We start from the raw sequence: 26,770 nt of genomic DNA, 5'->3' as shown, positions 1-26,770 counted from the left end.
AGTGTGAAGGGACAAGTCAATCATACCGGTTCAGTGTGATGAGACACGACCACCGTACCAGTTCAGTGTCATGTGGTATGTCCACCGTACCAGTTCAATGTGATGAGACACGACCACTGTACCGGTTCAATGTGATGGGACACGACCACCGTACCGGTTCAATGAGATGAGACACGACCACCGTACCGGTTCAATGTGATGAGACACGACCACTGTACTGGTTCAATGTGATGAGACACGATCACTGTACGGGCTCAGTGTGATGCGACAAAACTACCGTACTAGTCCAATGTGATGAGACACGACAACCATACCAGTTCAGTGTGAAGGGACAAGTCAATCATACCGGTTCAGTGTGATGAGACACAACCACAGTACCAGTTCAGTGTGATTAGACACGCCCACAGTACCACTTCAGTGCGATGGGACAAGACGAACGTACCAGTTCAGTGTCATAAGACACATCCACTGTACTGGTTCAGTGTCATGAGACACGATCAACATACCAGTTCAGTGTGATGAGACAAGACAACCGTACCAGTTCAGTGTCATGTGGCACGTCCACCGTACCGATTCAGTGTGATGAGACACGCCCACCGTACTGGTTCAATGAGATGAGACCCGACCACCGTACCAGTTTAGTGTCATGTGGTATGTCCACCGTACCAGTTCAATGTGATGAGACACGACCACCATACCGGTTCAGTGTGAAGGGACAAGACCATGGTACTGGTTCAGGGTGATGGGACAAGACCACCCTACCGGTTCAGTGTCTTGAGACAAGACAACCGTACCAGTTCAGTGTCATAAGACACATCCACCGTTCTGGTTCAGAGTGATGAGACACGACCACTGTACCGGTTCAGTGTGATGAGACATGACCCGGTTCAGTGTGATGAGACACAACCACTGTACCGACTCAGTGTGATGAGACACGATCACTGTACGGGCTCAGTGTGATGCGACAAAACTACCGTACTAGTCCAATGTGATGAGACACGACAACCATACCAGTTCAGTGTGAAGGGACAAGTCAATCATACCGGTTCAGTGTGATGAGACACAACCACAGTACCAGTTCAGTGTGATTAGACACGCCCACAGTACCACTTCAGTGCGATGGGACAAGACGAACGTACCAGTTCAGTGTCATAAGACACATCCACTGTACTGGTTCAGTGTCATGAGACACGATCAACATACCAGTTCAGTGTGATGAGACAAGACAACCGTACCAGTTCAGTGTCATAAGACACATCCACTGTACTGGTTCAGTGTCATGAGACACGATCAACGTACCAGTTCAATCTGATGAGACATGACCACCGTACTGGTTCAATGTGATGAGACACGACAACCATACCGGTTCAGTGCGATGGGACAAGACAACCGTACTGGTTCAGTGTGATGGGACACGACCACCGTACCGGTTCACTGTGATGAGACACAACCACTGTACCAGTTCAGTGTGATGAGACAAGACATCCGTACCAGTTCAGTGTCATAAGACACATCCACTGTACTGGTTCAGTGTCATGAGACACGATCAACGTACCAGTTCAGTGTGATGAGACAAGACCGCCATACTGGTTCACTGTGATGAGGCACGACCACCGTACCGGTTCAGTGTCATGTGGCATGTCCACCATACCAGTTCAATCTGATGAGACACGACCACCGTACTGGTTCAATGTGATGAGACACGACCACCGTACCGGTTCAGTGTGATGGGACAAGACAACCGTACCGGTTCACTGTGATGAGATACGACCAGCGTACCGGTTCACTGCGATCAGACAAGAATACCGTACCGGTTCATTGTCATGTGGCACGTCCACCGTACCGGTTCAGTGTGATGAGATTCGACCACAGTACCAGTTCAGTGTGATGGGACAAGACGAACGTACCAGTTCAGTGTGATGAGACACAACCACAGTACCAGTTCACTGCGATGAGGCATGACCACTGTACCGGTTCAGTGTGATGAGACACAACCACCGTACTGGTTCAAAGTGATGAGACACGACCACCATACCAGTTCAGTGTGAAGGGACAAGACCATGGTACTGGTTCAGGGTGATGGGACAAGACCACCCTACCGGTTCAGTGTCTTGAGACAAGACAACCGTACCAGTTCAGTGTCATAAGACACATCCACCGTACTGGTTCAGAGTGATGAGACACGACAACCATACCAGTTCAGTGTGAAGGGACAAGTCAATCATACCGGTTCAGTGTGATGAGACACAACCACAGTACCAGTTCAGTGTGATTAGACACGCCCACAGTACCACTTCAGTGCGATGGGACAAGACGAACGTACCAGTTCAGTGTGATGAGACAAGACAACCGTACCAGTTCAGTGTCATAAGACACATCCACTGTACCGGTTCAGTGTCATGAGACACGATCAACGTACCAGTTCAGTGTGATGAGACAAGACCATCATACTGGTTCACTGTGATGAGGCACGACCACCGTACCGGTTCAGTGTCATGTGGCATGTCCACCGTACCAGTTCAATGTGATGAGACACGACCACCGTACTGGTTCAATGTGATGAGACATGACAACCATACCGGTTCAGTGCGATGGGACAAGGCAACCATACTGGTTCAGTGTGATGGGACACGACCACCGTACCGGTTCACTGTGATGAGACACAACCACTGTACCGGTTCAGTGTGATGAGACACGACCAATCTACTGGTTCAGTGTGATGAGACAAGACCCAGTTCACTGCAATGAGACAAGACCACCGTACCGGTTCAGTGTGAAGGGACAAGACCATGGTACTGGTTCAGGGTGATGGGACAAGACCACCCTACCGGTTCAGTGTCTTGAGACAAGACAACCGTACCAGTTCAGTGTCATAAGACACATCCACCGTTCTGGTTCAGAGTGATGAGACAAGACAACCGTACCAGTTCAGTGTCATAAGACACATCCACTGTACTGGTTCAGTGTCATGAGACACGATCAACGTACCAGTTCAGTGTGATGAGACAAGACCGCCATACTGGTTCACTGTGATGAGACACGACCACCGTACTGGTTCAGTGTCATGTGGCATGTCCACCGTACCAGTTCAATCTGATGAGACACGACCACCGTACTGGTTCAATGTGATGAGACACGACCACCATACCGGTTCAGTGTGATGGGACAAGACAACCGTACTGGTTCAGTGTGATGGGACACGACCACCGTACCGGTTCAGTGTCTTGAGACAAGACAACCGTACCAGTTCAGTGTCATAAGACACATCCACCGTACTGGTTCAGAGTGCTGAGACACTACCACCGTACCGGTTCAGTGTGATGAGACATGACCCGGTTCAGTGTGATGGGACACGGTCACTGTACCGACTCAGTGTGATGAGACACGATCACTGTACCGACTCAGTGTGATGAGACACGACCACCGTACCGGTTCAGTGTCTTGAGACAAGACAACTGTACCAGTTCAGTGTCATAAGACACATCCACCGTACTGGTTCAGAGTGCTGAGACATGACCCGGTTCAGTGTGATGGGACACGATCACTGTACCGACTCAGTGTGATGAGACACGAACACTGTACCGACTCAGTGTGATGAGACACGACCACCGTACCAGTTCAGTGTCATGTGGTATGTCCACCGTACCAGTTCAATGTGATGAGACACGACCACTGTACCGGTTCAATGTGATGGGACACGACCACCATACCAGTTCAGTGTGAAGGGACAAGACCATGGTACTGGTTCAGGGTGATGGGACAAGACCACCCTACCGGTTCAGTGTCTTGAGACAAGACAACCGTACCAGTTCAGTGTCATAAGACACATCCACCGTACTGGTTCAGAGTGATGAGACACGACCACCGTACCGGTTCAGTGTGATGAGACATGACCCGGTTCAGTGTGATGGGACACGACCACTGTACCGACTCAGTGTGATGAGACACGATCACTGTACGGGCTCAGTGTGATGCGACAAAACTACCGTACTAGTCCAATGTGATGAGACACGACAACCATACCAGTTCAGTGTGAAGGGACAAGTCAATCATACCGGTTCAGTGTGATGAGACACAACCACAGTACCAGTTCAGTGTGATTAGACACGCCCACAGTACCACTTCAGTGCGATGGGACAAGACGAACGTACCAGTTCAGTGTCATGAGACACATCCACTGTACCGGTTCAGTGTCATGAGACACGATCAACGTACCAGTTCAGTGTGATGAGACAAGACCATCATACTGGTTCACTGTGATGAGGCACGACCACCGTACCGGTTCAGTGTCATGTGGCATGTCCACCGTACCGGTTCAATGTGATGAGACACGACCACCGTACTGGTTCAATGTGATGAGACATGACAACCATACCGGTTCAGTGCGATGGGACAAGGCAACCGTACTGGTTCAGTGTGATGGGACACGACCACCGTACCAGTTCACTGTGATGAGACACAACCACTGTACCGGTTCAGTGTGATGAGACACGACCAATCTACTGGTTCAGTGTGATGAGACAAGACCCGGTTCACTGCAATGAGACAAGACCACCGTACCGGTTCAGTGTGAAGGGACAAGACCATGGTACTGGTTCAGGGTGATGGGACAAGACCAACCTACCGGTTCAGTGTCTTGAGACAAGACAACCGTACCAGTTCAGTGTCATAAGACACATCCACCGTTCTGGTTCAGAGTGATGAGACAAGACAACCGTACCAGTTCAGTGTCATAAGACACATCCACTGTACTGGTTCAGTGTCATGAGACACGATCAACGTACCAGTTCAGTGTGATGAGACAAGACCGCCATACTGGTTCACTGTGATGAGACACGACCACCGTACTGGTTCAGTGTCATGTGGCATGTCCACCGTACCAGTTCAATCTGATGAGACACGACCACCGTACTGGTTCAATGTGATGAGACACGACCACCATACCGGTTCAGTGTGATGGGACAAGACAACCGTACTGGTTCAGTGTGATGGGACACGACCACCGTACCGGTTCAGTGTCTTGAGACAAGACAACCGTACCAGTTCAGTGTCATAAGACACATCCACCGTACTGGTTCAGAGTGCTGAGACACTACCACCGTACCGGTTCAGTGTGATGAGACATGACCCGGTTCAGTGTGATGGGACACGGTCACTGTACCGACTCAGTGTGATGGGACACGGTCACTGTACCGACTCAGTGTGATGAGACACGATCACTGTACCGACTCAGTGTGATGAGACACGACCACCGTACCGGTTCAGTGTCTTGAGACAAGACAACTGTACCAGTTCAGTGTCATAAGACACATCCACCGTACTGGTTCAGAGTGCTGAGACATGACCCGGTTCAGTGTGATGGGACACGATCACTGTACCGACTCAGTGTGATGAGACACGAACACTGTACCGACTCAGTGTGATGAGACACGACCACCGTACCAGTTCAGTGTCATGTGGTATGTCCACCGTACCAGTTCAATGTGATGAGACACGACCACTGTACCGGTTCAATGTGATGGGACACGACCACCGTACCGGTTCAATGAGATGAGACACGACCACCGTACCGGTTCAATGTGATGAGACACGACCACTGTACTGGTTCAATGTGATGAGACACGACCACCATACCGGTTCAGTGTGATGAGACATGACCACAGTACCAGTTCAGTGCGATGGGACAAGACGAACGTACCAGTTCAGTGTCTTGAGACAAGACAACCGTACCAGTTCAGTGTCATAAGACACATCCACCGTTCTGGTTCAGAGTGATGAGACAAGACCACCGTACCAGTTCAGTGTGATGAGACACGACCACCGTACCGGTTCAGTGTGATGAGACATGACCCGGTTCAGTGTGATGGGACACGACCACCGTACCGGATCAGTGTGATGAGACACGACCACCGTACCGGTTCAGTGTGATGAGACATGACCCGGTTCAGTGTGATGGGACACGACCACCGTACCGGATCAGTGTGATGAGACATGATCACTGTACCGGCTCAGTGTGATGAGACAAGACCACCATACCGGTTCAGTGTCATGAGACAAGACCACCATACCGGTTCACTGCGATGAGACTAGACCACTGTACTGGTTCAGTGTCATGAGACACGATCAACGTACCAGTTCAGTGTGATGAGACAAGACCACCAAACTGCTTCACTGCGATGAGGCACGACCACCGTACCGGTTCAGTGTGATGAGACACGTCCACCGTACCGAATCAGTGTGATGAGACAAAACCACCGTACCGAATCAGAGTGATGGGACATGACCACCGTACCAGATCAGTGTGATGAGACACGACCACCGTACCAGTTCACTGTGATGAGACAAGACCAACGTACCGGTTCACTGTGATGAGACAAGACCAACGTACCAGTTCAATGTGATGAGACAAGACCAACGTACCGGTTCACTGCGATGAGGCACGACCACCGTACCGGTTCAGTGTCATGTGGCACGTCCACCGTACCGATTCAGTGTGATGAGACACGACCAGCGTACCGGTTCACTGCGATCAGACAAGACCACCGTACCGGTTCAGTGTCATGTGGCACGTCCACCGTACCGATTCAGTGTGATGAGACACGCCCACCGTACTGGTTCAATGAGATGAGACCCGACCACCGTACCAGTTTAGTGTCATGTGGTATGTCCACCGTACCAGTTCAATGTGATGAGACACGACCACCATACCGGTTCAGTGTGATGAGACCCGATCACTGTACGGGCTCAGTGTGATGCAACAAAACCACCGTACTGGTCCAATGTGATGAGACACGACAACCATACCAGTTCAGTGTGAAGGGACAAGTCAATCATACCGGTTCAGTGTGATGAGACACGACCACCGTACCAGTTCAGTGTCATGTGGTATGTCCACCGTACCAGTTCAATGTGATGAGACACGACCACTGTACCGGTTCAATGTGATGGGACACGACCACCGTACCGGTTCAATGAGATGAGACACGACCACCGTACCGGTTCAATGTGATGAGACACGACCACTGTACTGGTTCAATGTGATGAGACACGACAACCATACCGGTTCAGTGTGATGAGACATGACCACAGTACCAGTTCAGTGCGATGGGACAAGACGAACGTACCAGTTCAGTGTCTTGAGACAAGACAACCGTACCAGTTCAGTGTCATAAGACACATCCACCGTTCTGGTTCAGAGTGATGAGACACGACCACCGTACCAGTTCAGTGTGATGAGACATGACCCGGTTCAGTGTGATGGGACACGACCACCGTACCGGATCAGTGTGATGAGACACGATCACTGTACCGGCTCAGTGTGATGAGACAAGACCACCATACCGGTTCAGTGTCATGAGACAAGACCACCATACCGGTTCACTGCGATGAGACTAGACCACTGTACTGGTTCAGTGTCATGAGACACGATCAACGTACCAGTTCAGTGTGATGAGACAAGACCACCAAACTGCTTCACTGCGATGAGGCACGACCACCGTACCGGTTCAGTGTGATGAGACACGTCCACCGTACCGAATCAGTGTGATGAGACAAAACCACCGTACCGAATCAGAGTGATGGGACATGACCACCGTACCAGATCAGTGTGATGAGACACGACCACCGTACCGGTTCACTGTGATGAGACAAGACCAACGTACCGGTTCACTGTGATGAGACAAGACCAACGTACCGGTTCACTGCGATCAGACAAGAATACCGTACCGGTTCAGTGTCATGTGGCACGTCCACCGTACCGATTCAGTGTGATGAGACACGACCAGCGTACCGGTTCACTGCGATCAGACAAGACCACCGTACCAGTTCAGTGTCATGTGGCACGTCCACCGTACCGATTCAGTGTGATGAGACACGCCCACCGTACTGGTTCAATGAGATGAGACCCGACCACCGTACCAGTTTAGTGTCATGTGGTATGTCCACCGTACCAGTTCAATGTGATGAGACACGACCACCATACCGGTTCAGTGTGAAGGGACAAGACCATGGTACTGGTTCAGGGTGATGGGACAAGACCACCCTACCGGTTCAGTGTCTTGAGACAAGACAACCGTACCAGTTCAGTGTCATAAGACACATCCACTGTACTGGTTCAGTGTCATGAGACACGATCAACATACCAGTTCAGTGTGATGAGACAAGACCGTCATACTGGTTCACTGTGATGAGGCACGACCACCGTACCGGATCAGTGTCATGAGACAAGACAACCATACCAGTTCAGTGTCATAAGACACATCCACCGTACTGGTTCAGAGTGCTGAGACACGACCACCGTACCGGTTCAGTGTGATGAGACCCGATCACTGTACGGGCTCAGTGTGATGCAACAAAACCACCGTACTGGTCCAATGTGATGAGACACGACAACCATACCAGTTCAGTGTGAAGGGACAAGTCAATCATACCGGTTCAGTGTGATGAGACACAACCACAGTACCAGTTCCGTGTGATGAGACACACCCACAGTACCACTTCAGTGCGATGGGACAAGACGAACGTACCAGTTCAGTGTGATGAGACAAGACATCCGTACCAGTTCAGTGTCATAAGACACATCCACTGTACTGGTTCAGTGTCATGAGACACGATCAACATACCAGTTCAGTGTGATGAGACAAGACCACCATACTGGTTCACTGCGATGAGGCACGACCACCGTACCGTTTCAGTGTCATGTGGCATGTCCACCGTACCAGTTCAATGTGATGAGACACGACCAGCATACCGGTTCACTGCGATCAGACAAGACCACCGTACCGGTTCAATGTGATGAGACACGACCACCGTACCGGTTCAGTGTAATGAGACACGACCACCGTACTGGTTCAGTGCGATGGGACAAGACCACCGTACCGTTTCAGTGCGATGGGACAAGACCATCGTACTGGTTCCAGGGTGATGAGACATGACCACCATACCAGTTCAGTGTCATCAGTCCACCCTACCGGTTCAGAGTGATGATACAAGACCACCGTACCGGTTAAATGTGCGATGGGACAAGACCATCGTACTGGTTCCAGGGTGATGAGACATGACCACCATACCAGTTCAGTGTCATCAGTCCACCCTACCGGTTCAGAGTGATGATACAAGACCACCGTACCGGTTAAATGTGATGAGTCACGACCACCGTACCAGTTCAGTGTGAAGGGACAAGACCACCGTACCGGTTCAGGGTGATGGGATAAGACCATCGTACTGGTTCAGTGTCATGAGGCACGTTCACCGTACCGGTTCAATGTGATGAGACACGCCCACCGTACCGATTCAGTGTGATGAGACATGACCACCGTACCGGTTCAGTGTCATGAGGCACGTTCACCGTACCGGTTCAATGTGATGAGAAACGACCACCGTACCGATTCAGTGTGATGAGACACGCCCACCATACTGGTTCAGTGTGAAGGGACAAGACCACCGTACCGGTTCAGTGTGATGAGACAAATGAGTAAGGAAAAGATGCCAAAGGATGTTTTCCCATGTATTACCTCATTCAAAGTGTCATCGATTTGCTTTAGCTCTTCGTAGTGATTCTGTGAATCTCGCAGTGGTTGCACCATGGAATCTTCAATCTGCGGGAAAAGCTGAGCAGAGGAATGTGTCATCAATAAACAGCTATTAGTATTGGGTGAGAATCAATGAAATCAGACCATTGGACCCAAGGTAAGGGTCAAGCGCTCGCTCTTTTCATCAGACCTTGGGTGACGGTTAGGGTCGCGCTTTGTCCGCCGGGCCTTGGCTGGTGGTCGGGGCCTTGCTATGTCCGCCAGGCCTTTGGTGCAGGTCAGGGTCTTGCACTGTCCACCGGCCTTGGGCAAGGGTCAGGGCTTTGCACTGTTTGCCAAACCTTGGGTGAGGGTCAGGGCCTTTCTCTTTCCACTGGGCCTTGGATGAGGGGCAGCACCACCTCTGTCCACTAGTTGTTTGTGAGGGTCCGGCCTCGCTCTGTCCATTGGTCCTGGTGTGAGTGTCAGGACCTCAATCTGTTGTACTGGGGAGGCCTTCTGCATTTCAAACTTTTACAAAGTTTGAAGGCACAAGAAGAGACATGACATGGGTCCCTGGTGAAACAGCATTTGCCATAAGAGAGCTTAATCAGATGGGGCCTTTGCTGATGAATTTAGAGGAATGAACAGTGATTTCAGTACAGTCACAGGGTTCCAGGGATTGACAGGCATTTGGAGGTTTCTAGCAAACGGTGATCTCTGGCTTAGCAGAATGGTTGAAGGGTGCTTCCCCTCACTAGGATGTCAGGAGTCAGGAATCACAGACTCAAAAGGTCAACCATTTAGGACTGAGAATAATAAGATTCTTCAGCCAGCAAGTGGAGACTCTGAGCGAGAGTTGTGGGGTGTCCATTTTCTTTCTTTCTTTTCAAACCTTTTTATTATCAATCCAAAATTAACAAGAGTACATCGAAGTAAACATTGCTTACAATGCTTCAAAGAAAAAAAAGACATTCATATTAAAAGATTGAAAACTTATTTGTGACAAAAAGAAGAAAAAAAACCCTACTAAAGGAAAAGAAAATGAAAAAAATCCCATTGGGTATTCAACCCCCGAGCCATGCGTCATACAAAAAGCTTCTAAAAAAAGATAAACATCAAACCGCCAGCAAAAAAAATACAAAAATTTACAATTAGATCATGAAGGAAATCTATCAATTAACTCAAATGATAATAGGAAGCATATGAACTCCATCTTTTCTCGAAATCAAACATAGGTTCAAAGGTTCGACTTCTAATTTTCTCCAAACTAAGAGATAGCATCATTTGAGAGAACCATTGTGACAACATGGGAGCTGACGCATCCTTCCTCTTCAACAGAATGGCCCTCCTAGCTGTCAATGTGACAAATGAAATAACGTGTTGGTCAGACAAAGGAAACCACGGATATTTTGAGTAATTATTTCAGAAAGCACAGTTAATTTGTTAGGTTGTAAATTAATATCTAGTGCTTTAGAAATTGTAGAAAAAACTGACTTCCAGAACTGTTCCAATATAGAACAAGAGCAAAACATATGTGCCAAGGTAGCTGTCTCAGTTTTACATCTATTACAATAACTATCAACAATAGGAAATATTTTAGACAATCTCTCCTTGGTCAAGTAGTAACAGTGTACAATTTTGAATTGAATCAGTAAATGACTAGCACAGATCGAAGAAGAGTTAACCAACTTCAGAATCCGCGTCCAGTCCTCCGCCACAAATATCAAATTAAGTTCCTTTTCCCAATCTTGTTTAATCTTAAATAAAGGATGTTTATCCCATTGTAATAGTAAATTATAAATTCTTCCAGTGGAACCCTTCATCAAAGGGTTCATACTCGTAATAATATCTAACAGGTCGGCATCCGATATGTAAAGAAAATTACTTAAATATTTTTGTAAGAAATGTCTAACTTGAAGGTATTGTAAAAAGTTGAGTATGAAAGTGAATATTTATCAACTAATTGCTCAAAAGACATCAGTCTATCTTCTTTAAATAAATCCAAGAAAGAATTAATGCCTTTATTCTTCCGAAGTAAAAAAAATTGGATCTCTCAGTGAAGGCTTTAAAAAAGTAATTTCGATAAATTAAACTAAAAAGTTTAAATTTTTTAAGGTTAAAAAAATTACAAAACCAGAGCCAAATTTGTAAAGAATGCTTAATCACAGGCTTTAAATTTAACTTAGCAACTTTAGCTAATTGTACAGGTAAGGCAGCTCCCAATAACGAGGTTAAATAAAACTGTTTCACAGCTTTCAGCTCCAAGTCTACCCAAATTGGCCTGAAAAATCTCCAAATTCATTAAATAATTTTAGCAAGGCAGGGCTAGATTCCTTGGGATTAGAAATATAAACCAGTAAGTCGTCAGCGTACAGAAAAATCTTATGAATGGTCTCATTCACAAGAATCCCATGAATATCTTCAACTTCACAGAGAGCGATAGCAAGGGGTTCTAATACTAAGTTAAATAACAAAGGGCTCACTGGACAACCTTGTCTTGTCCACCGTGAAAGCTGAAAAAAAGGGGATCTACAGTTATTGGTAATAACAGTAGTGATAGGAGTTTTATATATCATTCTAATCCAATTATTAAAATTAACACCAAAACCAAATTTCTCTAAAACATTAAATAAATATTTCCATTCGACCCGATCAAACACTTTTTTGAGTCTCCATTTTCTGGAGCATGGAAGCATTGCTGATGCTGACAATCAACAATCCATGATTTCATTAACTGGAGTTGTAGGAGTTTAGGAGGAGACAACGATCTCATTAACTGGAGTTGTACGAGGAGTTTAGGAGGAGACAATGGCACCTAACAGCGACTCCTTTGCTTGCATCTTCAGAAACGACTCTATTTCCATCTTTAATATCTCTATTTTTCATTTTCAGCGTTATTTTGATGACTCTGACCTGGCGTTACATGCTGATTTTGGTTCTTTGCAGAAATGGGACCTGCTCTTGGGGTCTGATGACTGGCCATTATTTGATATGTCAAAGATGTGGCCTAAGAGATTAGCTCGCCTTTGGAGTACCGGGATCTTGTGGCTCTGGGGACGAACGGACCGGGTGTCTCAGCAGGAAACCGGTGTGTCATGGGAGATGGAAGATCTCTGGCTGTGTGCCCAAAGACCTGAGATCTTTGGGCACAGAGCTCAGAAAAAGTGACGCAACAGACTTTTAACACCATAAATTGGCAAGTTGTTTGTTATGTCTCCCCTCTCGCTGTGAAACAGAGACACCTCTTTCTCCCTTATTAGAGAGAGAAAGAGAGAGCCTGCAATATGTCGAATACCAGGTGAACGAGTAGTCTTTGGGGTACTGCAAGTCTGTGTCTTTGTTGCATACTTGAGTGCTCAGTGGTGGGTGCCGTTACTTTCTTTGTGCTTGTTGGGGAGGGGGGAATCATTGCTTTGCTGCTTGTGTGTGGGAGGGGGGCTTTGGGGTTTCCAACATTTAACTGTCATTCATTCTTTGGGACACTCCTCTGTTTTCATGGATGGTTGCAAAGAAAAAGAATTTTACAATTGATATTGTACACATTTCTCTGATATTAAATGTACATTTGAAACCTTTATAAGCTTGAGGGTGTGAATGGCCAGCTGCTGTGCTGATGACGTGTGTGTGTGTGTGTGTGTGTGTGACCCATGTTCGTGTGTGTGTGTGTGTGACCCATGTTCGTGTGTGTGTGTGATTACACATTTGTCTATGTGACCTCTGTGTGTGTGTGTGTGTGTGTGTGTGTGTATACACATTTGTCTATGTGGCCTGTGTGTGTGTGCATATACACACATTTGCCTACACGACCAGTGCATGTGTGTGTGTGTGTGACCCATGTTCGTGTGTGTGTGTGATTACACATTTGTCTACATGACCTGTGTGGGTGTGTGACACACACACGCATTTGCCTACATGACCTGTGAGTGTGTGCGTGTCTGTGTGTATACACATTTGTCTATGTGACCTCTGTGTGTGTGTGTGTGTGTGTGTGTGTGTGTATACACATTTGTCTATGTGACCTGTGAGTGTGTGCGTGTGTGTGTGTATACACATTTGTCTATGTGACCTCTGTGTGTGTGTGTGTGTGTGTGTGTGTGTGTATACACATTTGTCTATGTGACCTCTGTGTGTGTGTGTGTGTGTACACATTTGTCTTCATGACCAATTGGTTCACTTACTTTCATCACCGTCTCAAACAGTGGGATCAGTACGAAGTTGATGAAGCCGATCTGTGCCGTGGCTTTGGTCACTTTGTCTCTGTCCATGAATGGTGCAACAGGGAGACCCTCGGCTTTCTCCCGATCACTCTGCAATGGAACAGTTCCAGGAGTCAGGAAATTTGGATTGAAAGGGATCTGTGGGGGGGGGGGGGGGGGAGAGGGAGGGATTTGGGGAAGGCATGAGTAGTCAATGGAAGTGGTTGGATTTTGGGAAGGATTTTGATTTGGAGAGAGTGATTAATGCATGCAAGTAATATTTATTTTGGGGAACAGATTGATTGGATGAGGAGTGAATGGACCATTATTTGTGGGGGTAACACACAAAAATCTGGAGGAACTTGGCAGCATCTATGGAAATGATTATAGTCAACGTTTCAGACTGAGACCCTTCAGCAGGACTGGAGAAAAAAGATGAGGAGTAGACTTAAAAGGTGGGTGGTGGGGGTGAGAAACACAAGGTGATAGGGAAACCGAACTGGGAAGTTGATTAGTGTAAGAGATTCATAGCTGGAGAAGAGGCAGTCCAATCAGAGAGAACAGAAAAAGGTATGGTGAATGGTGAAGTGGGGGGCCATTACTGGAAGTTTGAGAAATCAATGTTCATGCTATCAGGTTGGAGGCTACCCAGATGAAATATAAGGTGTTGTTCCTCTAACCTGAGTGTAGCCTCAGTGAAGGAGGCCATGGATAGACATATCAGAATGGAAATGGGAAGTGGAATTAAAATAGGTGGCCACTGGGAGATCCCACTTGTTCTGGCGGATGGAGTGTAGATGCTTAGCGAAGTGGTCTTCCAGTCTATGTTAGGTCTCATGATGTACAGGAGGTCACACTGGGAGCACCAAACACAGTATATGACTCCAACATACTCACAGGTAAAGTGTCACCTTACCTGGAAGGACTGTTTGGGGCCCTGAATGGTAGTGAGGGAGGAGGTGTAGGGGCAGGTGTAGCACTTGTTCCGCTTGCAGGGATAAGAGCCATTGGGAGATCAGGGGGAGGTGCATATATACAAGGGAGTTGTGTATGGAGTGATCTTTGCAGAAAGCAGAAAGGGAAGGGGGTGGAAAAGATCTGCTTGTTGGTGGGATCCCGTAGGAGATGGCAGAAGTTGCAGAGAATTACGTACTGGACGTGGAGGCTGGTGGTGTGGTAAGTGAGAACAAGAGGAGCCCTAACCCTGGTGGGGTGGCAGGAAGATGGGATAAGAGCAGATGTGCGTGAAATTGAAGAGATGTGGTTGAGGGCATCATTGATGGTGGAGGAAGAGTAGTCCCTTTCTTTGAAGGAAGAGGATATCTCCTTTGTTTTGGAATTAAAAGCCTCACCCTGAGAGCAGATGCAGTAGAGATGGAGAAATTGAGAGAAGGGGATAACATTTTTACAAGCAAGAGGATGGGAGGAGGTATAGAGAGCTATGAGAGTCTGTGGGTTTATAATAGGCATCAGTAGATAAGCTGTCCTCAGAGATAGAGACAGAGAGATTGAGAAAGGGGAGGGAGGTTTCAGAAATGGAACAGGTAAATTTGAGGGCAGGGTGGAAGTTGGAAGCAAAGGGGTGAAGTTGACAAGTTCCACATGGGTGCAGGAAGCAGCACCAATGCAGAAGTCAATGTAGTGTAGGAAAAGTGGGGGACGTCTAGCAGTGTAAGCTATTTCCATTTTCAATACCTCCCTCCCCTTTCTCAATCTCTCTGTCTCTATCTCTGGAGGCAACTTATCAACTGATGTCTATAATAAACCCACAGGCTTGTAAAAATGCCATCCCCTTCCCTCAATTCCTCTGTTTCCACCGTATCTGCTCTCAGGATGAGGCTTTTCATTCCAGAATGAAGGAGATGTCCTCCTCTTTCAAAGAAAGGGACTTCCCTTCCTTCACCATCAACGATGCCCTCAACCACATCTCTTCAATTTCACGCACATTTGCTCTTACCCCATCCTCCTGCCACCCCACCAGGGATAGGGCTCCTCTTGTCCTCACATACCACACCACCAGCCTCCACGTCCAGCATGGAATTCTCTGCAACTTCCGCCATCTCCTACGGGATCCCACCAACAAGCAGATCTTTTCCACCCCCCACCCCACTTCCTGCTTTCCACAGAGATCGCTCCATACACAATTCCCTTGTCCATTTGTCCCTCCCCCGATCTCCCAATGGCTCTTATCCTTGCAAGTGGAACAAGTGCTACACCTTCCCCTACACCTCCTCCCTCAATGCCATTCAGGGCCCTAAATAGTCCTTCCAGGTGAGGCGACACTTCACCTGTGAGTCTGTTGGTGTCATTTACTGTGTCCGGTGCTCCCGGTGCAGCCTCCTGTATATCGAGGAGACTGCTTCACCGAGCACCTACTCTCCATCTGCCAGAAAATGCGGGATCTCCCAGTGGCCACCCATTTTAATTCCACTTCTCATTCCCTTTTCGATATGTCTATTCTTGGCCTCCTCCACTCACATGATGAGCCCACACTTAGGTTGGAGGAGAAACACCTTATATTCTGTCTGGGTAGCATGAAAATAGATTTCTCAAACTTCCAGTAATACTCACCCTCCCTCTTTCTCCTTCACCATATCCATCCCATTTTCCTTCTTTCACCTCAATACCTTGCCTCCCATCACCTCCCTCAGGTGCTCCTCCCCCTTCTTTCTTCCATGGCTTTCTATCCTCTCCTATTAGATTTCCTCATCTTCAGTCCTGTATCTCTTTCACCATCAACTTCCCAGCTCTTTACTTCATCCCTCCCCCTCCCAGTTTCACCTATCACCTTGTGCTCCATCCCTCCCCTTCCCAGTTTCACCTATCACCTTGTTTTTCTTCCTTCCTTCTCACTACTTTTTAACTCTACTCCTCAACATTTTTTCTCAAGGCCTGCTGAAGGGTCTTGGTCCGAAATGTTGACTCTTTTCCATAGATGCTGCCTGGCCTGCCGAGTTCTTCTAGCATTTTGAGTATGTTGCTTGGATTTGCAGCATCTGCAGATTTTCTCTTCTTTGTGATTAGTTGTAGGGGAATTGATTGGGGGAATGAGGAGTTATTAGGGTCTCTGGAGATCCCATGGTTGCCTGGGCAGCTGGATTTGCTATGAGAAAGGGGAGTGTGAGCATTTGGAGAAAAGGAACAACAGAACACTGGAAGACCTTGATTGGTCAGGCAGTATCTGTGGAAGCAAAGGTTGTATATTGTATTTTGGGTCTGAGAGGGAACAGGAAAGAAAGCAAATTGGGTGTATGAAGTGACGGGGGTGGGGGGGAGTTGCATGGTGGGAGTAATAATGTTCACATCTACAGTGATGAAGTGCTGTGAGAGGTTGGTCATGGCTAGAAGGACCTGGACCCAATGCAATTGGCTTATCACCATGATAGGTCTATGGTGGATGTGATCTCAGTGGCTCTTCGAACGACTTTGAATCACCTGGACAATACAGCAGGATGCTGTTTATTGGTTACAGCTGAGTGTTAAACAGGATCATTCCTACAGTTCTGATTGAAAAACCCCAAAACCTGGGCCTCTGTATCTCCCCCTCAATTGTATCTCTGACTTCCTCACTAGAAGACCATAATCTGTGCACATCTGAAATAACATCTCCACATTGCTGACAATCAACGCTGGCATACCTCAGGGATGTGTGCTTTGCCCACTGCTCTACTCTCTGTCCAGCCATGACTGTGTGGCTAGGCATAGCTCAAATGCCATCTATAATTCTGACAATACAACTGTTAGCAAAAATTTCAGATGGTGACAAGAGGGCATACAGGAGTGAGACTTATCACTAGTTGAGAGGTGTTGCAACAACAACTTTGAACTCAGTGTCAGAGAGACCAAAGAAATGATTGTGGTCTTCTGAAAGGGAAGTGAGGGAACACAAACCAGTCCTCATAGAGGGATCAGAAGTGGAAAAAGAGAGCATTTTCAAGTCCTTGTATGTGGCCTATCATCGGCATCAACAGAGCTCCATCAAGAGGGATTTCTCGCAGATCGGCAGTGGTTATTTAAAAAGGGAGCTACGAGAGCATTTGTCCTTTGTACGTGGCCTATTAGCAGCCAGGACTTAAGAACTTTTTTTTTTTTAAAGCTATTATTAATGCTTTTTGAGTTAGTGATTTAGATGCATATCATATTATTACTGAGTTAAGTATTGTATGTAAGGAGTTTTTGCTACAACAAGTGTATGGGACATTGGAAAAAATGTTGAATTTCCCCATGGGGATGAATAAAGTATCTATCTATCTATCTATCTATCTATCTATCAACAGAGCTTTACAAACTAAATAAAAGTACAGAAAGGAAAAGCAGAGTGGCCATTGTTGGGGATAGATCAGTGGCGAGAGGAGAAATGACAGTCTTTGGCTCAAAGGAGGCTTTGGCTCAGAGCAGGCGTTGGCTCTGTGTAAAGTGTCTGTTAAGGTTTCCTTTTTGTTTTTTTTCCTCTCTTACTGTACCATTTAAATGGCCATGGTGTTTTCTTTGTGCTGGATGTTGGAGTCTTGGGAGACCCAGAGTCTCCCTTGGGAAGTATATCTGCGTGAAGTGCATCCGGTTGCAGCTCCTTGAAGACCGTGTTAGGGATCTGGAGCAGCAGCTGGATGACCTTCGGCTTGAACGGGACAGTGAGGAGATAATTGATCAAAGTTACAGGGAAGTAGTCACCCCAAAGTTGCAGAAGGCAAGTAACTGGGTGACTGTCAGGAGAAATGGGAATGGGCAGTTATAGCAGAGCACCCCTGTGGTCATTCCCCTCAAAAACTAGTATACCGTTTTGGGCAAACATGAGGAAATTTGCAGATGCTGGAAATTCAAACAACAAACCACACAAAATGTTGGTGGAACACAGTAGGCCAGGCAGCATCTATAGGGAGAAGCACTGTCAACATTTCGGGCCGAGACCCTTCGTCAGGACTAACCGAAAGAAAAGATAGTAAGAGATTTAAAAGTAGTGAGGGGAGGGGGAAATGCAAAATGATAGGAGAAGACCGGAGGGGGTAAGATGAAGCTAAGAACTGGAAAGGTGATTGGCGAAAGTGATACAGAGCTGGAGAAGGGAAAGGATCATGGGACGGGAGGCCTCGGGAGAAAGAAAGTGGGGGGGGAAGCACCAGAGGGAGATGGAGAACAGGCAGAGTGATGAGCAGAGAGAGAGAAAAAAAACAAACAACTAAATATGTCAGGGATGAGGTAAGAAGGGGAGGAGGGGCATTAACGGAAGTTAGAGACAGAAAGATCAAGAAAGGGGAGGGAGGTGTTGGAAATGGACCAGGTAAATTTGAGGGCAGGGTGAAAGTTGGAGGCAAAGTTAATGAAGTTGACGAGCTCAGCATGCGTGCAGGAGGCAGTGCCAATGCAGTCGTCGATGTAGTGAAGGAAAAGAGGGGAGCGGATACCCGTATAGACTTGGAACATGGACTGTTCCACAAAGCCAACAAAAAGGCAGGCATAACTGGGACCCATACGAGTGCCCATGGCTACACCCTTGGTTTGGAGGAAGTGGGAGGAGCCAAAGGAGAAATTATTGAGAGTAAGAACTAATTCCGCTAGACGGAGGAGAGTGGTGGTAGAAGGGAATTGGTTAGGTCTGGAATCCAAAAAAAAGCGAAGAGCTTCGAGACCATCTTGGTGTGGGATGGAGGTATATAGGGACTGGACGTCCATGGTGAAAATAAGATGGTAGGGGCCAGGGAACTTAAAATCATTGAAAAAATTCAAAGCATGAGAAGTGTCACGAACATAGGTGGGAAGAGATTGAACAAGGGTGGATAAGACAGTGTCAAGGTATGCAGAAATGAGTTCAGTGGGGCAGGAGCAAGCTGAGACAATAGGTCTACCTGGACAGGCAGGTTTGTGGATCTTTTTGTGGACTGTTTTGGATACTTTTGTGGGTGATGACCTCCCAGTAGAAAGCTATGGAGACCGGGTTACAGGCACTGAGCATGGGTCCGTGGTGCAAAAGGGAAAGAGGGAGAAGAAAGGAACAGTAGTGATAGGGGGCTGGATAGTGAGGGAAACACACAGGAGATTCTGTGGATGTGAACAGGACACCCAGATGGCACGCTGCCTCCCAGGTACCAGGGTCAGGGATGTCTCAGGTTGCTTCCACAACATTTTGGAGAGGGAGGGGGAGCAGCCAGATGTCTTGGTACCTATTTGTACCAGTGACATAGGAAGGAAAAGCAATGAGGTCCTGAAAGGAAAATTTAGAGAGCTAGGTATAAAGCCGAGAAGCAGGACCTCCCAGGTAATAATTTCTGAATTGTTGCTTGTGCCATGTACCAGTGAGGGTAGAAACAGGATGATAAATGTGTGGCTGAGAAGCTGGTGCAGGAGGCAGGGCTTCAGCTTCTTGGATCATTGGGATCTGTCTGGGGGAGGTATGACCCGTTCAAAAGTGAGGGGTTGCTCCTGAACCTGAGGGGGACCAATGTTCTTCCAGGCAGATTTGGTAAAGCTGTTGGGGAGGATTTAAATTAACTTGGCAGTGGTGTGGGAACTAGAGGGATAGGACTCAGGATAAGACAGATGGTAAAAAAATAAAGATAGCATGCAGTCAGATTGTCAGGAAGGGCAGGCGGGTGATGGGACTTAGTTGCAGCCAACAGGGTGAGTATCGTTACATTAGGGATGCAGAATCAGAAAGGATAGCAATTACAGTACTCAAGGTGTTGCATCTAAATGTATGTAGTATAAGAAATAAGGTGGATGATCTTGTTGCACTATTACAGATTGCCTGGTATGATGTTGTGGCCATCACTGAATCGTGGCTGAAGGATGGTTGTAGTTGGCAGCTGATTGTCCAAGGTTACATGTTGTAACAGAGGGATAGGAAGGTAGGCAGAGGGGTGGTGTGGCTCTACTGGTAAAGAATGGCATCAAGTCAGTAGAAAGATGTGACATAGGATCGGAAGATGTTGAATCCTTGTGGGTTGAGTTAAGAAACTGCAAGGGTAAAAGGACTCTGATGGCAGTTATATACAGGCCTCCCAACAGTGGCTGGGAGGTGGACCAAATTACAACAGGAAATAGAAAAGACAAATCAAAAGGGTAATGTCATGGTAGTTATAGGAACTTTTAACATGCAGGTCGATTGGGAAAATCAGGTTGGTAATGGATCTGAAGACAGTGAGTTTGTTGAATACCTAAGAGACAGCTTTTAAGAGCAGTTTATCATTGAGCCTACTCGGAGATCAGCTATACTGGCTGGATTGGGTGTTATGTAATGAACTAGAGGCGATTAGGGAGCTCAAGGTAAAAGAACCTTTAGGAACCTGTGATCAGAATATGATTGCATTCAACTTGAAATTTGAGAGGGAGAAAGTAAAGTCTGATGGCCAAAGCAAATTGGAAGGAGTTGCTGGCAGGGATGACAGCAGAGCAGTAATGGCGTGAGTTTCTAGGAAAAATGAGGAAGGTGCAGGACATGTGTATTCCAAAAATGAAGAAATACTCAAATGGTAAAATAGTATAACTGTGGCTGACAAAGGATTTCAAAGCTATTGTAAAACCAAAAGAAAAGGCACACAACAAAGCAAAAAGATTTTTTTTTACTTTATTGTCACCAAACAATTGATACTAAAGTGTACAATCATCACAGCGATATTTGATTCTGTGCTTTGCGCTCCCTGGAGTACAAATCGAAGCAAGTATAATAAAAATTTAATTTATAAATCATAATTAAAAAATAGAAAAGGGAAAGTAAGGTAGTGCAAGTCAGGTCCAGATGTTTGGAAGGTATGGCCCAGATCCGGGTCAGGATCCCTTCAGCAGTCTTATCACAGTTGGAAAGAAGCTGTTCCCAAATCTGGCCGTACGAATCTTCAAGCTCCTGAACCTTCTCCCGGACGGAAGAGGGACAAAAAGTATGTTGGCTGGGTGGGTCATGTCCTTGATTATCCTGGTAGCACTGCTCTGACTGCATGCGGTGTAAAGTGAGTCCAAGGATGGAAGATTGGTTTGTGTGATGTGCTGGGCTATGTTCACGATTTTCTGCAGCTTCTTCCGGTCTTGGACAGGACAACTTCCATACCAGGTTGTGATGCACCCTAGAAGAATGCTTTCTACGGTGCATCTATAAAAATTAGTGAGGGTTTTAGGGGACAGGCCAAATTTCTTCAGCTTTCTCAGGAAGTAAAGGCACTGGTGGGCCTTCTTGGCAGTGGACTCTGTTTAGTCAGACCAAGTCAGGTCATTTGTGATATTCACCCCAAGGAACTTAAAGCTTTTGACCTGTTCCACCTGTGCACCACCGATGTTCATGGGGTTGTGCGGTCTGCTACTCCTTCTGAAGTCGACAACCAATTCCTTCATCTTGCTGACATTGAGGGATAGGTTATTACCTTTGCACCATGCCACTAGGTTATTAATTTCCTCTCTGTACCCAGACTCATCATTACCCAAGATACAGCCTACAATTGTGGTGTCATCAGCAAACTTATATATTGAGTTCGATGGAAACTTGGCTACACAATCATGGGTGTACAGTGAGTAGAGCAGGGGGCTGAGCACACAGACTTGTGGGGCACCGGTGCTCAGAATGATTGTAGAGGAGAGCTTGTCCCCTATTTTTACAGCCTGTTCCTGCCTGTGAGGAAGTTGAAGATACAGCTGCAGATCTGAGTGCTAAGACCCAGGTTCTGGAGCTTAGGAATCAGTTTATTTGGAATGATGGTATTAAAGGCAGAGCTGTAGTCAATGAAAAGACTACATTGTAGTCAATGAGCCTTACATATGAGTCTTTATTTCCAGGTGTTCTAAGGAGGAATGTAATGCCAGAGAGATGGCATCTGCCGTTGACCTGTTGCTCCGGTAGGCGAATTGCAAAGCGTCGAGGTTGACCGGTAGGTTATGGTTGATGTGTACCATAACCAATCGCTCAAAGCATTTCATAGCAATTGATGTCAGAGTCACAGGTTGATAGTCATTCAGGCATGCCACCTTGCTTTTCTTTGGCACCGGGATTATCGTTGCCTTCTTAAAACACGAGGGGATCTTAGACTGAAGCAGGGAGCAGTTGAAGATGTCAGCAAACACTCCAGCTAGCTCGCTTGCACAGGCCCAGAGAACCCGTCCTGGGATGCCATCTGGGCCCGTCACCTTCCTTGGATTTATCTTCAGGAAGGCTCTTCTAACGTCTTGCTCGGTGACGATGAATCTCGATGCCACCAGGTCCGGTTCATCCGGGGGAGGGGGGGGGGGGGGTGGGACGCTCCTCTTCTATTCGAATCTTGTTGTAGAGTACGTTAAGTTCATCAGGAAGAGAAGCGCTACAGTTATTGATATTCCCAGCCTTTTCTTTGCACCCAGTGATCTCATTTGGACCCTGCCATAGTCTACTGGCATCCCTCTGGTTAGCCTGGGCTTCCAACTTGGCTCGATATTGCCTCTTGGCGCCTTTAATGGCTTTCCAGAGTTCACACCTGGATTCCGTGTAGCGACTGGTATCCCCAGACCTAAAAGCCACAGCTCTAGCCTTCAAAAGGGATTGCACCTCATAATTCATCCAAGGTTTCCCTCATCCAAGGTTTCCAGTTAGGGAATACCCAGATTGTCTTTCGAGACACACAGTCCTCTGTGCATTTCCAGATAAGGTCCGTGACAGCTGAGGCATACTCATCGAGGTTAGCTGCTGAGTCCTTGAATACTGACCAATCCACCGATTCAAAGCAGTCACGGAGGACCTCATCCGTTTCCTCTGTCCAACGCGACACCACTTTTGACACCGTGACCTCCCGCTTCAGTTTCTGTTTGTAAGCCGGGAGGAGGAGTACGGCCTGATGGTCTGATTTTCCAAAGTGAGGTCGTGGGACGGAATGGTAGGCATCCTTGACTGCTGTGTAGCAGTGGTCAAGTATATTCAGGCCTTGAGTGGAGCAGGAGACATGTTGGTATAACTTTGGCAGCACTTTTCTGAGGTTGGCCTGGTTAAAGTCCCCGGCTGTAATGAGAAAAGCCTCCGGATACCTGGTCTCAAGTTCACTTATGTTGGCATACAGTGTATTTCACAGCACACTCCACGTCTGTCTGGGGGGGAATGTAGACCGCTGTCAGTATGACCGAGATGAATTCCCGTGGCAGATAATAGGGACGGCACTTCACCGACAGATGTTCCAGGTCCGGACTGCAGGAGCTTGTCAGTGCCACTGTGTCGGAGCACCACGCAGTGTTGACAGTAGGCAGACACCACCTCCCTTCGTCTTGCCCGAAGACGCCGTGCGGTCCATCCGATGGATCGACAATCCCTCTGGTCGGATGGCACAGTCGGGGTTGGCAGGGGAGAGCTAGGTCTTGGCAAAACAGAATACACAGCAGTTCTGCATCTCCGTGCAGTAGGTGAGTCTCCCTTTAAGATCATCCACCTTGTTCTCTATGGCTTGCACATTAGTTAGTAGGCTGGTGGGCAGAGGGACCCTAAAGCCCACTTCAATCTGATCAGCAGCCCAGCTCTTTTCCCACTCTTCCTCGGTAAATAGTGCGTCTTTCCAGGTTTCCATCGATGCAGTGTGTTGTTGGCAGCTTTGAGGTTGGTGGACGCGTCCCTCGGGGATCAATCGGCGGGTCGATTTGTTGGGCACTCCAGGTCGGGCCAAGTGATGGGGGAGGCTCCGCTGCCACTTCCAACTGCTGGGGGCCCGGGCTGTCGATCGGGTCGGGCCCTGAAGCCGACACTTAATCCCGGAGGGCCGGACTCCCGGCTGAAACCAGTCCATGAACTGAGTCACGGTGGGAAGATAGAGGATTGGAAAGTTTTTTAAAACCTACAGAGACCAATTAAGATTATTAGAAGGGAAAAGATGAAATATGAAAGCAACCTAGCAAATAATATCTAAGTGGATAGTAAAAGCTTTTTCAAGTATGTTAAAAATAAAAGAGAAATGAGAGTGGATATAGGACCGCTAGAAAATGAGGCAAGAGAAATAATAACAAGGGACAAGGAGATGGCTGATGAACTAAATGATGAGTATCTTGCATCAGTCTTCACTGTGGAAGATACTAGCAGTATGCCTGATATTGTAGAGTGTGAAGGAAGAGAAGTGGGTGCAGTTACTGTTACAAGGGAGAAGGTGCTCAAAAAGCTGAAAGACCTAAATGTACATAAGTCATCCAGATCAGATGAATTGTATCCTAGGGTTCTGAAAGAGGTAGCATTAGAGATTATGGTGGCATTGGAAATGATCTTTCAAAAACTATTGGACTCTGGCACGGTGCCAGAGGACTGGAAAATTGCAAGTGTTACTTCACACTTTAAGAAAGGAGGAAGGCAGCAGGAAGGAAATTATAGACTAGTTAGCCTGACCTCAGGTTGGGAAGATGTTAGAGTCAATTGTGAAGGATGAGGTGATGGAGTAGTTGGTGACACAGGACAAAATAGTACAAAGTCGGCATGATTTCCTTCAGGGAAAATCCTGCCTTATGAACCTGTTGGAATCCTTTGAGGTGATTACAAGTAGGATGGATAAAGGGGATGTAGTAGATGTTGTATATTTGGACTTTCAGAAGGCCTTTGACAAGGTGCCATGCATGAGGTTGCTCACCACGTTAAGAGTCCATGGTATTACAGGAAAGTTACTAACATGGTTAGAGCATTGGCTGATTGGTTGGAGACAGCAAGTGGGAATAAAAGGATCCTTATCTGGTTGGGACCACTTCTTTTAATGCTGTATATAAATGATTTAGTTGATAGAATAGATGGCTTTGTTGCCAAGTTTGCAGATGATATGAAAATTGGTGGAGTGGCAGGTAGTGTTGAAGAAACAGGTAGGATGCAAAAGGACTTTGACAGATTAGGAGAATGGGCAAGAAAGTGGCAAATGAAATACAATGTTGGAAAATGCATGGTCATGCACTTTGGTGGTAGAAATAAGGGTGGTGAATTTGTTGCCACATGCAGCTATGGAGGCCAACTTGTTGGGTGTATTTAAGGCAGAGATTGATAGGTTCTTGATTGGACATCAAAGGTTATGGGGAGAAGGCTGGGAACTGGGGTTCAAGAGGAGATAGAAAAATAGGATCATCCATGATTGAATGGTGGAGCAGACTCGATGGGCCAGATTACCTAATTCTGCTCCTATGTCTTACGGTCTTCTTGGGTGTCAATATCTCTGAGGATCTATTGGATCTATGAGGATCTTGGATAAATCTCCAGATCCTGACAGGATATTCTCTAGGACCTTGAGGGAAGTTGGTGCAGAAATAGCAGGGGCTCTGACAGAAATATTTCAAATGTCATTAGAAACGGGGATGGTGCCGGAGGATTGGCGTATTGTTCATGTGGTTCCAATTGTTTAAAAAGTGTTCTTAGAGTAAACCTAGCAATTATAGGCCTGTCAGTTTGACGTCAGTGGTGGGTAAATTAACGGAAAGTATTCTTAGAGATGGTATATATAATTATCTGGATCGACAGGGTCTGATTAGGAAAAATCAACATGGATTTCTACGTGAAAGGTCATGTTTGACAAATCTTATTGAATTTTTTGAAGAGGCTACGAGGAAAGTTGATGAGGGTACAGTAGTGGATGTTGTCTATATGGACTTCAGTAAGGCCTTTGACAAGGTTCCGCACGGAAGGTTAGTTAGGAAGGTTCAATCGTTAGGTATTAATATTGAAGTAGTAAAATGGATTCAACAGTGGCTAGATGGGAGATGCCAGAGAGTAGTGGTGGATAACTGTTTGTCAGGTTGGAGGCTTGTGACTAGTGGTGTGCCTCAGGGATCTGTATTGGGTCCAATGTTGTTTGTTATATACATTAATGATCTGGTTGATGCGGTGGTAAATTGGATTAGTAAGTATACAGATTATACTAAGGTAGGAGGCATTGTGGATAATGAAGTAGCTTGCAGAGAGATTTAGGCCAGTTAGAAGAGTGGGCTGAATGATTGCAAATGGAGTTTAATGCTGATAAGTGTGAGGTACTACATTTTGGTAGGAATAATCCAAATAGGACATACATGGTAAATGGTGGGGCATTGAAGAATGCAGTAGAACAGAGTGATCTAGGAATAATGGTGCATAATTCCCTGAAAGTGGAATCTCATGTGGATAGGGTGGTGAAG

At 46.8% G+C, this 26,770-nt stretch overlaps 1 protein-coding gene across 13 annotated transcripts in view; it reads right to left on the bottom strand.

Annotated features, from left to right (window-relative positions):
- pde9aa (phosphodiesterase 9aa) overlaps nt 1-26,770 on the bottom strand; it is a 304,953-nt gene that overhangs the window by 56,564 nt on the left and 221,619 nt on the right. For 7 of the 13 annotated variants that reach the window (XM_073044718.1, XM_073044721.1, XM_073044716.1 and 4 more), the window contains one exon: nt 22,911-24,474. In XM_073044718.1, coding sequence (XP_072900819.1) covers nt 23,998-24,474 — 477 coding nt within the window. In that variant the 3' untranslated portion in view covers nt 22,911-23,997. Of the gene's footprint in view, nt 1-9,512; nt 9,609-13,690; nt 13,820-22,910; nt 24,475-26,770 lie in introns of those variants that run through there. The other 6 variants (XR_012098852.1, XR_012098853.1, XR_012098854.1 and 3 more) reach the window with 2 other exon arrangements.

The sequence above is a fragment of the Hemitrygon akajei genome, chromosome 5 (assembly GCF_048418815.1).
Source record: "Hemitrygon akajei chromosome 5, sHemAka1.3, whole genome shotgun sequence".
Taxonomy (NCBI): domain Eukaryota; kingdom Metazoa; phylum Chordata; class Chondrichthyes; order Myliobatiformes; family Dasyatidae; genus Hemitrygon; species Hemitrygon akajei.
This window is presented reverse-complemented; position numbering and strand designations above follow the sequence as displayed.